Source organism: Opisthorchis viverrini (assembly GCF_000715545.1).
Source record: "Opisthorchis viverrini unplaced genomic scaffold opera_v5_115, whole genome shotgun sequence".
NCBI classification, from domain to species: Eukaryota; Metazoa; Platyhelminthes; class Trematoda; order Opisthorchiida; family Opisthorchiidae; genus Opisthorchis; species Opisthorchis viverrini.
In genome coordinates this window covers 561,945-575,916 of record NW_008751773.1, presented here as the reverse complement: position 1 = coordinate 575,916, position 13,972 = coordinate 561,945, and the positions used below count along the sequence as shown (strand labels likewise).

At 39.2% G+C, this 13,972-nt stretch overlaps 1 protein-coding gene across 1 annotated transcript in view; it reads left to right on the top strand.

Moving 5' to 3' along the window:
• T265_05911 (hypothetical protein) overlaps positions 1–13,972 on the top strand; it is a gene marked incomplete at both ends in the record, with an annotated part of 52,667 nt that overhangs the window by 15,952 nt on the left and 22,743 nt on the right. Inside the window, one exon of the mRNA XM_009171046.1 lies at positions 1,249–1,330. Within this exon, the coding sequence (XP_009169310.1) occupies positions 1,249–1,330 (82 nt within the window). The remainder of the gene's footprint in view (positions 1–1,248; positions 1,331–13,972) is intronic.

The window sequence follows — 13,972 nt, the reverse complement described above, 5'->3', positions numbered from 1 at the left end:
CAATATCATCTGATCTGAAATAGACTGCATCTGTATGCACCAACTTTCCATTTTGAGTTGATCATGTATGTGATAGTGTGACCTACCTGAAGAACATGCTTTGTATCGTAGGATCTGAAATAGACTGCATCTGTATGCACCAACTTTCCATTTTGAGTTGATCATGTATGTGATAGTGTGACCTACCTGAAGAATAGAACATGCTTTGACTAGGCTTTTATCTAGTAACGCATGATCTTTCCATAAAATTTCTTGTACAGTCGCCGTTCTTGTCTTTCATTTCAGAAATTTCACTAAATATCAGGTGTCTTTCTAGAGGCTAGTTATCATATCCTGGTCCTGTTCAAGTCGGAAGTAGTGTGATCCAAAGTTAGCCTGAACTTTTAGGAAACTTTGTAAACTGAGTCTCTCAGAAACACCCTTGAAGAGTTTTCGATCCTTCGGCAATCTTTTTGCTGGTCGTTCACACATGGTAAAGCATAGATCTTCTGGCGACACGCAAACGTAATAAACTTGTCGGAAACACTTTTGCGTGCGCGCAAATGGAAAACACGCGGCAAGTTCACATTTTCTCACATGGAACTCTTGAGAAAGGTTAGGTTTATATGAACGGAATAGCTTCGCCAAAAAAAACAACTTCCTTGATTATCTAAATTTCAAAACAAACTCAACCCGGCTCAGAACATCATACGATAACATACGATAAATATTTTAGGTAACGAAACTAAAGTACTTTATCAGCGGGATACATGTGACACATTCTAAGCCCGTTGGCTGCGCCCAGAATTTTTTTACATGCAATTGACTCTTCACTGGTCAGCATGGCGCCGATCCAAATTTGTGTTGCAGATTCCTTGCAGATAATTCCTCTATTTGCGCCGTTGATTATTTTATGGTGGATGTAGGGGATTAGACATGTCAAACTTAGTGATTCGCAAATCCTTGATAACCACTCTAATTAGGGACCCGGAAGAAGCGCTTTTGATGGGAGGTCGTGTTTTGTTTTAAATTGCTGGAACTATGCAGGACGAATGGTTCATGTTTATGGGTAATGCGAATCAAATTCCATCTAAGTTGACAATGCAAATTATACCAAAAATCCTATTGGTCTTATGTACGAAAAGGTCTTTCGTTCGCAAGGTTCGAATAGTTATTTTTGCTTGGCGAGAATTGTGAGCTTTACCATACCATTCACTTGAGCAAGTGCGAAACCACAAATTATAAGCCCTTTTGTTTCATTACTGTCAGGGCGCGCCCAGACAGAAGAAAAAGCACAAGTGCACAGAGTGACGCATCCCCAAGGTCACCATGGCTTCGACACGTCCGGAAAGTAGGTGAGTCGGCGGCGCCAACTAAACACGGCCTAGCAACACACGACCAGCGTGGTGGGCCTGAGAATGTTCACGACCGGACCACTACCATTGGCTCTACGGAGCGAAGTGAACCACCATATTTGATTTATTAGGCATCCTATATATTTACGCAGACGCTCTGTACGTTTTGTCCTGGCAATACAGCCGTGTCCCCAGTTCTCTGTCTTCTCCCTATCGCGTAGTCTGGCAGGCGCGGTGCAGGCGTAACCCCATAGCTCGGCCACCGCACAATACAACAATTACTAGTCGCATGCAGTTGAATGCTTGAAAGACCACAATAGAAATTTATTTTTTAAATATGGCTCACCCGGATTTGCCGCATTTAAGATACACCTGTCTTGGCATTCCGTTTTTTGTACCGTATGCCGAATCCGCAGTGCGATACCTAGGTAGAGCTCAGATGCTCTTATGCTATGTTGCTGTATTTATATTTCTACTCTAATTATTTTTCTGAAATTCAGTTCATTTATTTTAATTTTTGTAAAGAACAAATTACAACTGCTACGCTGATGAAGAGGTAGACACTAAATAATAGTAAAAACGAGATCATTTCAAAAGGGCTTGCAGAAACGCTTTGGTGCCTTTTCGTGTAGCTAAAAATTTGGACTTTAAACGTTTCATCCCCAGATGAAGTGTGGGGTTGAGTGGGTTAACCACCCGATCCATTAATATCCCGCAGCTTGCAGAAATAATCAAAAGACGCTAAGAAAACAATACGAGAAGTCACTTGCTAAAGGAAGAAACACTGTTCTGGAGGATGAAATGTGTTGGAGTCTACCAAAAATGATTTTCTGTTCTCGTATTCGCTAACAGCGAATGGCTTCCGGAAAAAAGATCACACCAGAACAGCGAGACATTGAACTGTCGAATTTATTGCTGTAGGATCTTTTTGCCTCCTTGATTGGAGTCCATGTAATTTCGTCTGCACTTAGTTGGAAACTTTGAAGTTCGTGACGCACAACTAATGCAACTGACGAGTATGCTTTCATCTACTAATTGGACTGCTTATCTCTTGTTGGTTCTGTCACGTGCACTGTTTTTGAGCGCCGTAAAATTCGCGAAGAATGTTGGCCTAACAGGCTGGTGATACTTCACTCCAGCTCAGCGGTCGGAAGTTTTTAGTTGATTATTCTTTGATAGCCTGGGCGCTTTTCCCTTTCACCCTTTCTGCGAACGAAGTTTGGCTTATACCTATACCCACTCCTTCCCACTTCATTTCTTCTCTTGAATAAGGAATGTTTCTTTACATCTAAGATTTTTAAGCACCAGAATTTATAACTAAGGCAAACTTCTGGGAGTTTAAATGCGTAAAAATAGGGGAAAGATGCGCACGCGACCAGCACCGCTGCAATACGGCTCGACTAAACGCAGTCAAAGCAATATGCGTGGTTTTTGTTTCCACATTGAATTCGAACATTATGTGTCAAAGTACATTCAGGTAGTGTTAACGACCATTGTTGTTAAAACGCACGAAAAGCCTTTATGGTTCTTTCGACTACAATCCAGAGTGAAGGTGATCGATTCAACCAAGTACAACTGGTTCACACCTTATACCCTGATGATGTTTTGATACAATTTCTCACCCATAATTTATTATTAGTTGAATGCGAATTATTGAGAAAGTACAACTTCTCTGACTGAGTTGCATGCTGTTATCAATGCCATTGTTGTTTTTACTAACTCGCCCACAATGCTATGGTTATTTTTTTCCTGCATTTGTCCGGTCACGCTTTACAAGATTTATTACGTATCGCTTTTAACTATTTCAGGTGTGATTAGAAAAATGAATTCAAAATGACAGTATTTTAGGAATATAAACTTGAAATTCTAAATTGTAAACTTTTCGGGTGTAACATGTCTTCAAGCTTACTGGGATGTAGGTCTGTTTTGAGGTTTTTTTGCCAATGATAGTTAATTGATCTGAATGCCCAAGGACACGGCTACCACAAAGATATACTTTGGTATTTTCCAAGCCTGAGTAGGTCAGTAAACTGATTTGTTGTGAAAACAGCTTGGAGAATGCGTTTCACACTAGTTGGCTTGAATAAGTTCTTAAGTTAACTCTATATGTAGGCTTTATGACATGTCGTATTTTCCTGCCAGACGGCGTATTTCACTGGGCGTTGGTATCCATTAAATTCTTTTCTTGGACGTGACAACAGTCATGGTACTGATGCAAATCCACTAGCGGCACTCGCTCGTTTCACTTTTTTCAATTTTCTTTGTTCATTGTCATGCAAAACTAAAATACTGGAATAAACTGCGGAAGTAAAATTTTCCAAGCCATTTTAAGTTAATGGTTTGACATTTTGATCAGCATTCAATACAGGCTTTGTCTAGTTAAGAATTGCGTGGTAGGGATCAAATGTGTGCATCGTAATTACATGACCATGGAGTTATCCGCGTCTATTTTAGCGACAATGAAATTAACTACGCGCTTTTCTCTGATGTCTCGGGAAGACTTTCACTTCTGAGCAAGAAGCCAGCTATCAGGGATGTGAAATTCTGCCCGTAAATGCTGCCTGATAAAAATCAGTCACGGTATTTTGCCTGGGTGCATTCAGTATTCATGATAATGCTGAACAGAAGCAGTTTATTGTTGGTAGCATACAAAGCTTTTGGAGATTTCAGCCTGAGAGTTTAATCTGTGCTTAGAAGGCGAAAAGGTTTATTGAAAATCATTGTCAAAACTTTCCGGTCAGTAGTTTGAACACAATCACTCAGCCAATAGCGCCTGATCAACAATGTGTTAGCAACTGATTAGGTTATAGCGACACTCACATTTCAATTACGAAATCCGAATCGTGTGATGAAACTTTGAAAGTCGGTTTTGCTAATGACTTTATCGATGTATGTTTCGAATATCGACTGAGATTATCCTCATTGTGGGCTATATGTAGGTGGCTGATTGTAATGTTCAAGCAGTCCTAGAATGTTCAAATAGAATGTCCAAGTATTCGTTAAGTAAACCTAAACAAATTTTAAAAAAGATAGAATCAGTAAACATTGTGATGGTGTACACGGATAACATAAACGCACCTTAGCACCAGATTATATGATGATTGCTCACATTTTCAAGCTAAATAATTGTGTAACTTAAATCCTCCATTTGGTTTTTAGGTATACTTTGGACGACATCACTCTGACAAGTAGGTTTCTTCTCACCGATTCATAAAACGGACTGATCAAACCTTTTATAGCATGTTTTCTGACTATAAAACGTCAGCGCAGCGGCCGCACTGCAAGTGTATAAATCCAGGCGAACCGGCGTACGTTGTGAATTTTAGTTCACTGGGAGAACATAACGTATAATTATTGTTTATTGAATGTTATCCCGGCTAGATCATAGTGACATGCGGAGTATATAAAGCATTCGGTAGTTTAGGGGCTTCGAATGTGTGAAACGAAATCAATCCATAAAAGTGCTCTTCATCCAATTGCTTAATAGGATTTAAATCTTACCAAGACACTGGTGGCTAGTATCAAAGTGTCCGGGCATTCCACACCTATGAATAAAGAATTGTGTCAATTAAACATGTTGTACAAATTTGTACAAGGCCTAATAGCGTTTCGTATATAACTTTAGAACAAATTAAGCAGTGTTGTTAGAGGGGTTGGCAAACAATATCAATCCCAATTCTCTGTTGCTCATACAAATAGAAGGAGCAGTTTTGTTCAGAGCCATGCAAGTCAGTATTTGTGAAATAGTGGCAATAATGGCAATTAATTTTTTTTTTATATAATCAGATAAGATGTGAGCAATAATGCAATTAATTTTTTTTTTATATAATCAAGATAAGATGTTTATTGCCGTCATGATTGAATCAGTAGGCTGATCGTCAGTAACCTTACAAAGTGATATGGCTTAATTCTTTGTACATGTGTGTCTGGAATTCACGGGCACAGGTCTTGTGCAATTGGTCAGTGATCATGGGGCGAACGGGAAGCAAAACACTGTAACAGTACACGAAAATGCAGGTGGCCTATAAATACATGCATTTTCACTGTTGGCTCAAGTCGACATTTGAAGGTAAACTACGGAAGATAGACCTGCCTGCAGTGTTTTCAAGGTATGTCAATCACGTCTGTTTATTACTCATTCTTTATTTGTTAAACAATGTCTAACTATAATCACGGAAAATGTCAGATATCAGTTATCTGTGCGCCTCATCAAGATAGCAGTCTAGGATTAAATTATCACAAGTGTCACAAAATGCTTCCATAGGTCGAAACTGGAATCAACCATGTAGTTCCGTATATCATAATGTCAAATTTCATCTCTCCACGCAATGAAGTATTTCCCAAAATGGAAAACCTACTATGTAGGCTATTAGCAAAACGTAGGAAAAACTTCTGCACCTGAGTGGTATCCATTTTTACCGTCAATCATCTCTACTGCTTACGAAGTCACTCAGTCAGATCAAACTACTAGAAATAAAAGTTCAACCAGGGAAGCCAGCAATTATATCTCATGTTCCCAGTAATAAAAAGATATTAATCTGTGTTTCCGGCAAACCAGGAAACTTGGGCTAAGCGATGCGATTCGACATACATTTTATTTTAACTGTAGTGCAGTCTATGGCCTAATAAACGAGGTTTACATCACAGAAGCAATGGTCCCAGATTATTTTATGTTTTCTTTTCTTTTGCCCACTGAGAGCCTGAGAAGAATTTATGTTCTTTGTGTTGTGTATACTGGTTATATATTGGGTTCATGATGAATGTATTAGCATGGATAATTGAAAGCTTTTCACAGCTGATAATGCTATGGTTACGGTATGCGCTTACTGGTATGCTAGAAATATCCCAAGTTCCAGAGAGTCTGTGGGAACACGAAAGGTTCTTATACTTTTTGTTGGCATTGTCAAGTTCCAACTTTACGGTCCTGAGGACAATCATCCAAGGCTTGATAGGATCTTGGGAGAACCCAAGATGTGGTAGCTGTGTGAAGTGGCTCCATTGCTACTTGTGTTGCATTTTTATCGGGCTCTTTTAAGCCACTTTCAACTGAAACTTAATTCTACATATTTGATCAGGAAATCTACCATGTATTTCATCTGTTCATTAGCCATCAGAATGGAGCAACTCAAATCACTAGGAACTTTGGTAATACTGTTCTCAATCAAGTATTCTTTAGTTCCCTGAAGTTGCCAGCAAATCGATGAGGTAGGGTTTGGTACTTAAAGTGTGCGCACCTACTCTACGTATTACTAGACAGACGCTGCCTTATATAAAAATGGAAAAAAGGATGGAATCAAGATTTTATTTGCCCGTATTATTACTAGTAGTCAATTCCGGTCGCCAATACCTCAGAATACAAACTTAGATATCCCGACTAGTTAGCATCCAGATTATAGACAGCAGCTCTCAATCCGTATCGGTCACCGTTTCTACTGATCCAATGATCAATTATCTCATTTTTCAGCGAAATGTTTTGAAAAGACAATGGAGTGTAATTCATCAACTTCGCTAAATAGAATAAGCAGAACAATGAAATTTTTCGTTTGATATCCTTCCTTGCGGAATTGCAAACCTCGGTGAAAATAATAATTCGGCCTTATAGACCAAAGAAAATGGTAATTTGTCGATAATACAGTGACTTTTCCCGTGGAAATTTGTTTAAAAACAACATATCAAAACGGAAAATTCCAATCAAATTTTGAGCGAGTATGGTTGGAAAACCTGATACGCCTATGGGCATAAATATCCATAGTTGTTACAGTAAATGCCGAGTAATTTTTGTGAATCAAATAAAAAAAACTCAGATTATTATTGTTTTCTAAAATATTCAGCCAGACTGAATGCATTCTTGGCTGAAGGAACACCGAACTATTTCTTGTCACCAGACTGCGATTTTTTCGAATGTGACATTTCTCCTAAGCTCAATAAAAGTCATGAACAGCCCGTTGCAAGTATCACCATTTTTCTTGATCAGCAGATACATCTAGTAGCTGAGTAACGGTAGTGAAGCATCGGTGTTGCACACTGATGTCATGTTGTCGATGATGATGATGATGAGTAGATGAGATGCATTCAATCTTATCTTCAGTTTAATGCCCAAACAGCACTTTTTGGCCCAAATTCAAAAATAGTGTAAATGAGTTATTCTGCAAAATTATAGTTACATAATCCATTAGTACCAATTTTGTTTGAAAGTTACATCTGAGCTTTAAAAGTGACACCTATTCAAATTTTTGACTCTTGAACAGTTTTATATCAACAACTCCTGAATACATACTTATCAAAATATTGAAGATATACTAGTCTTCATTTTTCATTGCGCTGCGAAACTGCTGCGCATTTTTTCAGCGTACAGTAGCTTTCAAAACAGATGCGCAGCGGGTATTTTTTTCCGCAAGAAATATTACTCAACAGGAATGGCTGCCTGACAGAACTGGTCAGTATCTTTGACGTAAATTATGTTCCTCTGAACGTTGATTCAAACCTGACCCTGATTTAAGTCCAGCGAAAAGGTTTTTTGCAGGACACTCATACTTGGTCACATCTGTTGAAACCAGACAAAAATTGAAGTGGAAAAAACGTGTTTGAATGTACATTACAAATTCTAACGACTGAATTAATCTACAGACCAAATATCTAAAAGCCTCCACTTGTTGGGTCTTCCAGGTAAGCTTACGCAGGCCAAAACGATTACAACTTTAACTGGACGCTTGAAGTCGTATCACGTCATCAGATACTAGTGTGCGGCAAAACCCACATAGCTTATAGAATTCACGCTAAAACTTTCGATTATTTTCTACTTTTAACTGGGCATTAGGCACGAAAACATTCAGAATGCAGCGCGATAACTTTCCTTTGTTGATTTATCGGAAGCTCTGTCTTATCATTCCGCTTAAATGTAAGCATTGAACCACGGGATCCCATCATTCTTAGCTGCGAAATAAAAAAATAAAGTAGTGCTGGATACCGTATCTTAGAATAGCGAGTGTGTAATATGAAAAATAACGGAATTCCGGAATCAGCAGAGTTGTCAAGGCAAATGTTGAAACTTCAGTCATTTGGACAAATTTTCGCTGAACAAATTACTTATTTTTGTGTGGAAAAAGCTATTGTATTTATTTAGTTGATAGATAAATATGTGGGAATTCATAATTTTTGCACGCATTGTCACCTGCCTGGCCGATATATGTAAATTTTTTCCAAATGAGTTTAACATAACTATTCAAAATCCATTTATTATGCATTATAGGAATAAATATCCAGATAAAATAGTTAGTCCATAAGCACCTATAGCCGCAAGAATTTTCTATACTCAATTTCCATTAACAAAAATCAAATTTTATTAGACTCCACAGCACAAGGTCTGAGAAGTTGTACTGATCCACTTTTAGCATATACTAAAATCACTGACAGTCTGAACAAGTGAATTGCAGAGATCTAGGTCAATTTGTGAATAAGTTCGTTCTGGTGGCATACCAGCTAAACCGAAGGCTGGAAACAATAAGTACTGTCTGTCTCCAGAGTCTACAAGCAGGGCACCGCCTGTGACCGCCGCCTGTCCGTAAGCCACCAAAGTCAGCAATCGGCAACTAGTTTTTACTCACAGGATTTGAGTCTTGCGTTTACGGTGTTCCTTGGTCGTCAGAACTCATTCTCAAATTCGCTGACATCACCACAACTAATCGAGTCAAGCCTGCGTAGTACTTTTAAAGGCAAGCTTTAATCCACTTATAATACTGTCCATGGAATATATGCTGTTTCTGTTCATTGACTGATCATCATGTAAGCTGATGACTAACGCTTTTATAGACTAAAAAATAATTTTTCTCTTGGCATCATTCCGCTATTCACCAGCCAATAAGTAATGCACGCACTTACCAGTTTCTCTCCTTTAACTGTGAAATTCCTAAAAGAGTATGACTGTTCTAATCTACTCAAGTAAAAAGCGAAGCTAATGATTCGCGGCTGAGGGCCTTCGGAACGGATAATGTCATTGAACTTACATGCCCTTCAACCATACAACACTTTCCCGTAGCAGCTACACTGCTCATTTATGGATGCGCATCATTCATGTTATATGGGAACCCAAAGATTTCTATCAAGTGCTTTACAGCACAGCCTCAGGTGAAATTTCTGTTACTTTTAGGTCTTATTCCTTGGCGTGAAAACCAGTTCGGTGAATTATCTGATGATTAATGAATTGCAAGATGAGAGACAAAAATTAATGTATTTTCCACACAAAGCAGTATTGTAGCACTCCTTTGACGGACGTCAAAGGTAACGAAGATGCATGGTCAAACTGACGGTGGCCTGCTGTCTAGCAGTGTCTTCCATTAAATATCATCTTACAAAAACACTAAGGATTCTTTTGACCAATCACCCATCCCGCATCAGAGTATAAAGCTTCACTGTCTGGAAGAAATCTTTGTTCATCAGTAATTCGCCGAAAATAAAATCTTCTTCAAAGCTCATGGTTGAAATGTAACAGAAAATGTGCCAAAGTTCTGCAGCTTCGTGATGACGGACAAACTGGCCTCTCATTGTTCCACTGAGATAAAAGTATCTTTCGGTGAGCACTAAAAAGGTGCCGAGACTAGAGAAATTTCGTTTTTTATACAAACTAGCTAGGAATTTTACTTAGTTAAGTATCTTATTATGCGAGATTAACTTACTCAGTTCACCTTTATTGAAGGTGATTTGATTTGTTTGACATGCTTGCATTCGCGCAAATTTTCATAGATGTTAACCTGCTTCATCGCCTCCGATAATTAGAGGCTCTCTGAACAAACAACAAGTAAACTACGTTTGAGATGACACAAGCTTGTCGACCTTTAAGTGAATAAATTAGCTTTGATTATCCGTCCGCTAATAAATCCAGTACAACAGAAATAACTTTTTTATTTACTGCTGGATGGGTTAAAACCCTAGGTTTGTTTCCTTTGAACTTGCTCTTTAATGGCCAATTATCTAAACACAGTTATTTCTCAATCCCAATCATAATTCAGAATTTGGTGGCAGAGATTTACTGTGATTTATGCAGAAAAAATTTCGCATGAAAACCATCTACTCCCTAAGAGACGTTATTACATTTTTGATGAGTCTAAAATAGCACCCGGCTTCGGACGTTGCAATATGGAATACGTGCTAACTTCCATGCCTGTGACGTAACCTTGAAGCAAATAACAATTTCTAGTGATGGCTATCAGCAAACATGTCGATATTTATCATAAGATTAGACAGCAAAAGTGTTCTGCTTGTCTTACTTTTTGCTGGGATGTGCTACTCACGAATAACACTATCCATTCGCCCCATTTGCAGCATTACAGGATTCTTAATGAGATTAGAGTTGGTTTATTAATAGATTATAATGTCAGATGCCTGGCTGACCTGATTACCACACAGTTTGGGAACAGCACTGAAATATGTGCCCTCACGAACAGTTCATCACATTATTTGATGATTCCTGTGTCAAACAAATGTGGACAGTTGATTGTCAATATAATATCCACTGACTGTGACCAAGTCAGGATTGAAATGGTTCTCAGTCAAATTAACAGTAGGCTATTGCATTTTTGGGTGGAGGCATATGAGGCCAAACAGACTGTCTCCTGGTCACAAAGCTATCAAATAACATCAAATGCGCCATCATTTGAGCAGCGCCTTCTTCCGGTTTGCATTTTAGTTCATTTTAACAAGTTAATTGTGTTGTATCACGGGTCTTCTTCATTCCATTCGGATCGACAAGTATGACCTAAAGGGCTACTGTTACCCTGGAGCGACCCCCGAACAAAACCATTACTCTAGCTACGGTGGCACGTTCAGTAGATTATCCGTGGAACTGATAAAGTACTCCACCGCTCCTTAAAGCAACCGGCCGTTTGCTTGTTTTCTATCGATATCACTTTTACAAGCTGTAATATCTGCTCAGTATGCTAGTTCAGGTGAAGCTGTTAGATATAATAGCCGCTAGCATAGGCGGATGCCTGAAGTATCATTTACGGACATAAGACAGATAAAAATCCAAACTTCACCGATGTGAAACTGTTCAGTTCTTGCTGGGTCATCCAAAGCAAGCTTTGCGACGTCAACTAGCCAAGAATTAACTGTTGATCAATTTGGGGCCCTGATTTGAGTAGTAATGTTTCTTTGTTATATATCAAAGTGAACCAAAAATTGGACGTCCCAGCGCTGAAACGAAAATAATTTTACAACTAGTTCCATAAGACTATAAAATATGCAACTGAAATTTTGTCCTGTCGGTGAGGCCGATCTATGAGGAAAAGCATAGGAGCGTTCTGGAGCTGTTTCATGATTACCTGAAATAATGAGCAGTCCGCATCAGGGAGCATCAAACCCGAAAGCCTACCGGTCAGTGGTTGGATACTCAGTCATCAGGCCTTGCGATGCTGAATAATAGTCTTATTAGCTCTCGCTCAGACAGGTTGCAGCGCCTCTCGTCCTTCAGTCAAGAAGACCACCCCACGTGATCTCTTGATGACTGGCTCCTCAAGTGACGACTTGTCAGATGGAAGTTCCACTGGTATTGTGAAATTATCCTTCCTCCGAACTACTTGTAGATTGCCGTCAGTGTGATAAATTTGCCATCCTCACTTTAAGTGGCAAATTGTGCTTGATCACTTAACACTCCAATAAAGGATAATTCTGTCGAGACTTTTACTATTCACCCACATAATCACTTCATCTGTCGAATACGCAGGTCAACAGGTCTCCCAAAACGCACGGCATCATTGTCTAGAAAGATTATTTCCAAACCACTTCCTCAGTAACCGTGCTATTTATTCCATGACAACTTTACAAAAGTAAAAGAAAACAAAGTGAATGTTGCACCAGCCAATTGAGTGTTGATGTAGTAATTAATTATTTTATAGCAGCGGCACTATCTTCTCAGTTACTAATAATTGGATTCAGAATAAGCGCGATTACTTCCTATCAGTGAGGACTGGTGTGATATCTGGCACTATCTTCTCAGTTACTAATAATTGGATTCAGAATAAGCGCGATTACTTCCTATCAGTGAGGACTGGCTGTGATATCTGTACTCAGAACGGTTCCTGCTGCCCATATAAGGACGGTGAATTTTACACTGCTTTTGACCATAGCAAGATACCCGCTGATTTCCAACGTGACAAAGTTATCAGGGACTCTTCTGTAAATTAATATTTGCTTTACATCATAGCATCCTTCTTGTGAAATGGGATCTCAAGACCTTTTCACTAGGGAAGCTGAAATATTCATTGTGCACTTGTGATTGATTATGGACCGCATCCGTTGAAGCCGTTGCTTGATAAACGGCTACCAGTATCCACCAAAGTTGCGTATTGATATCGCATGTTCTAAGAAGCAATGTGTTTTAAGCACGGACAGAAACAAAATTTTCCCATGTAAAATTGCTTCAGTTGATTTCACGTAGGTGGAGTTTGACCGCATGTAGATACGCCGTCCAGTGTTGTGGTGTAATAGGATTTTTTCATCCCCTGTCCACTTATTAAAGTCAGGAAAACGATGCACCTAAATGAGGTACTGTTTGCAAGTAGTTCTCAAATGTTTGTAAGGAGGGCGCGGATTCAGATGGATAGAAATGAGCATGTGTGGTGCCAATTCCTAACTCCACTACAGCAACTTCAAGGGTTAGGTTATTTAATGAATTCCTGATTTCATTTAGTTTTCCATCCAAAGTGGCTGTCATCAGCGTTGTCTGAATCAAATAAGCAGGTTGGACTTCGTTTTACGCCAGACCACAATTGTAGTATCCTACGAACTAACCAACCAGTTAAAGGTCAAGACAATGATCAGCACACCAAACATACTAGACATCGTTTTGGACTGACTTCCGTTTTTCTCCGCGGCGATAACTGAGTGATAATAACTCGTGATGGAATTGTCAAAGTCCGATGATGCACCATGATCCAGGAAGACTTTCTCAGTAAATTTGCGAGCAACCAATTTAAATGCGGTTAGAAAATAAATTTGATGAGATTTTGGCAGGTCACCCTATTTAAAGTGATTTTTTGATGTCCGTCATAGACAGAATATTTGGTCCAAGATACAACGCTCTCGGATACCCCTTGATTTTTGAGGGAAGCAGTAAATTTTCGATCCAGCATAAGTGAGAATATTACCTGTTGCGTTGCCTGTAATTTTCCACGCTGAACAAAATCTTTTGTGAAAGTTTCCAAAGGTGTTGCCTCATCTTGGACGCCCTATCCTTCAATGAGCTTTTTATCTTTCATTTTATTGGTGACCTGAGAGGTAGTGAATTTAACTGTCTTCTTTAACTTGATGCTATTGCTCGTGAAACCTGGAGTGGTATCGGCAAAGGTTGGCCTAGCTGTTGCTGGAGTTCTTCTGGCCGTCACTGCTCAATCTCATTATACCTCTTGGGACGATCTCCATTTGTATCACGCAATGAAATCGAAATGGCTTCGATCGCCTGGGGGTATTATTGGCGATTATGTGCCACGTGAACTTCATGTCTGATGTCACGTCATAAGACGGAATATTTCACTGCGAAGCTATCTGCATTTTTGATGAGATGAATGCAGTAAAACGCACTTGAACGCCACCTAGAATATTTATATAGTCGAGCCTCTGGAATGAAACTTGTATCCACCAATGCG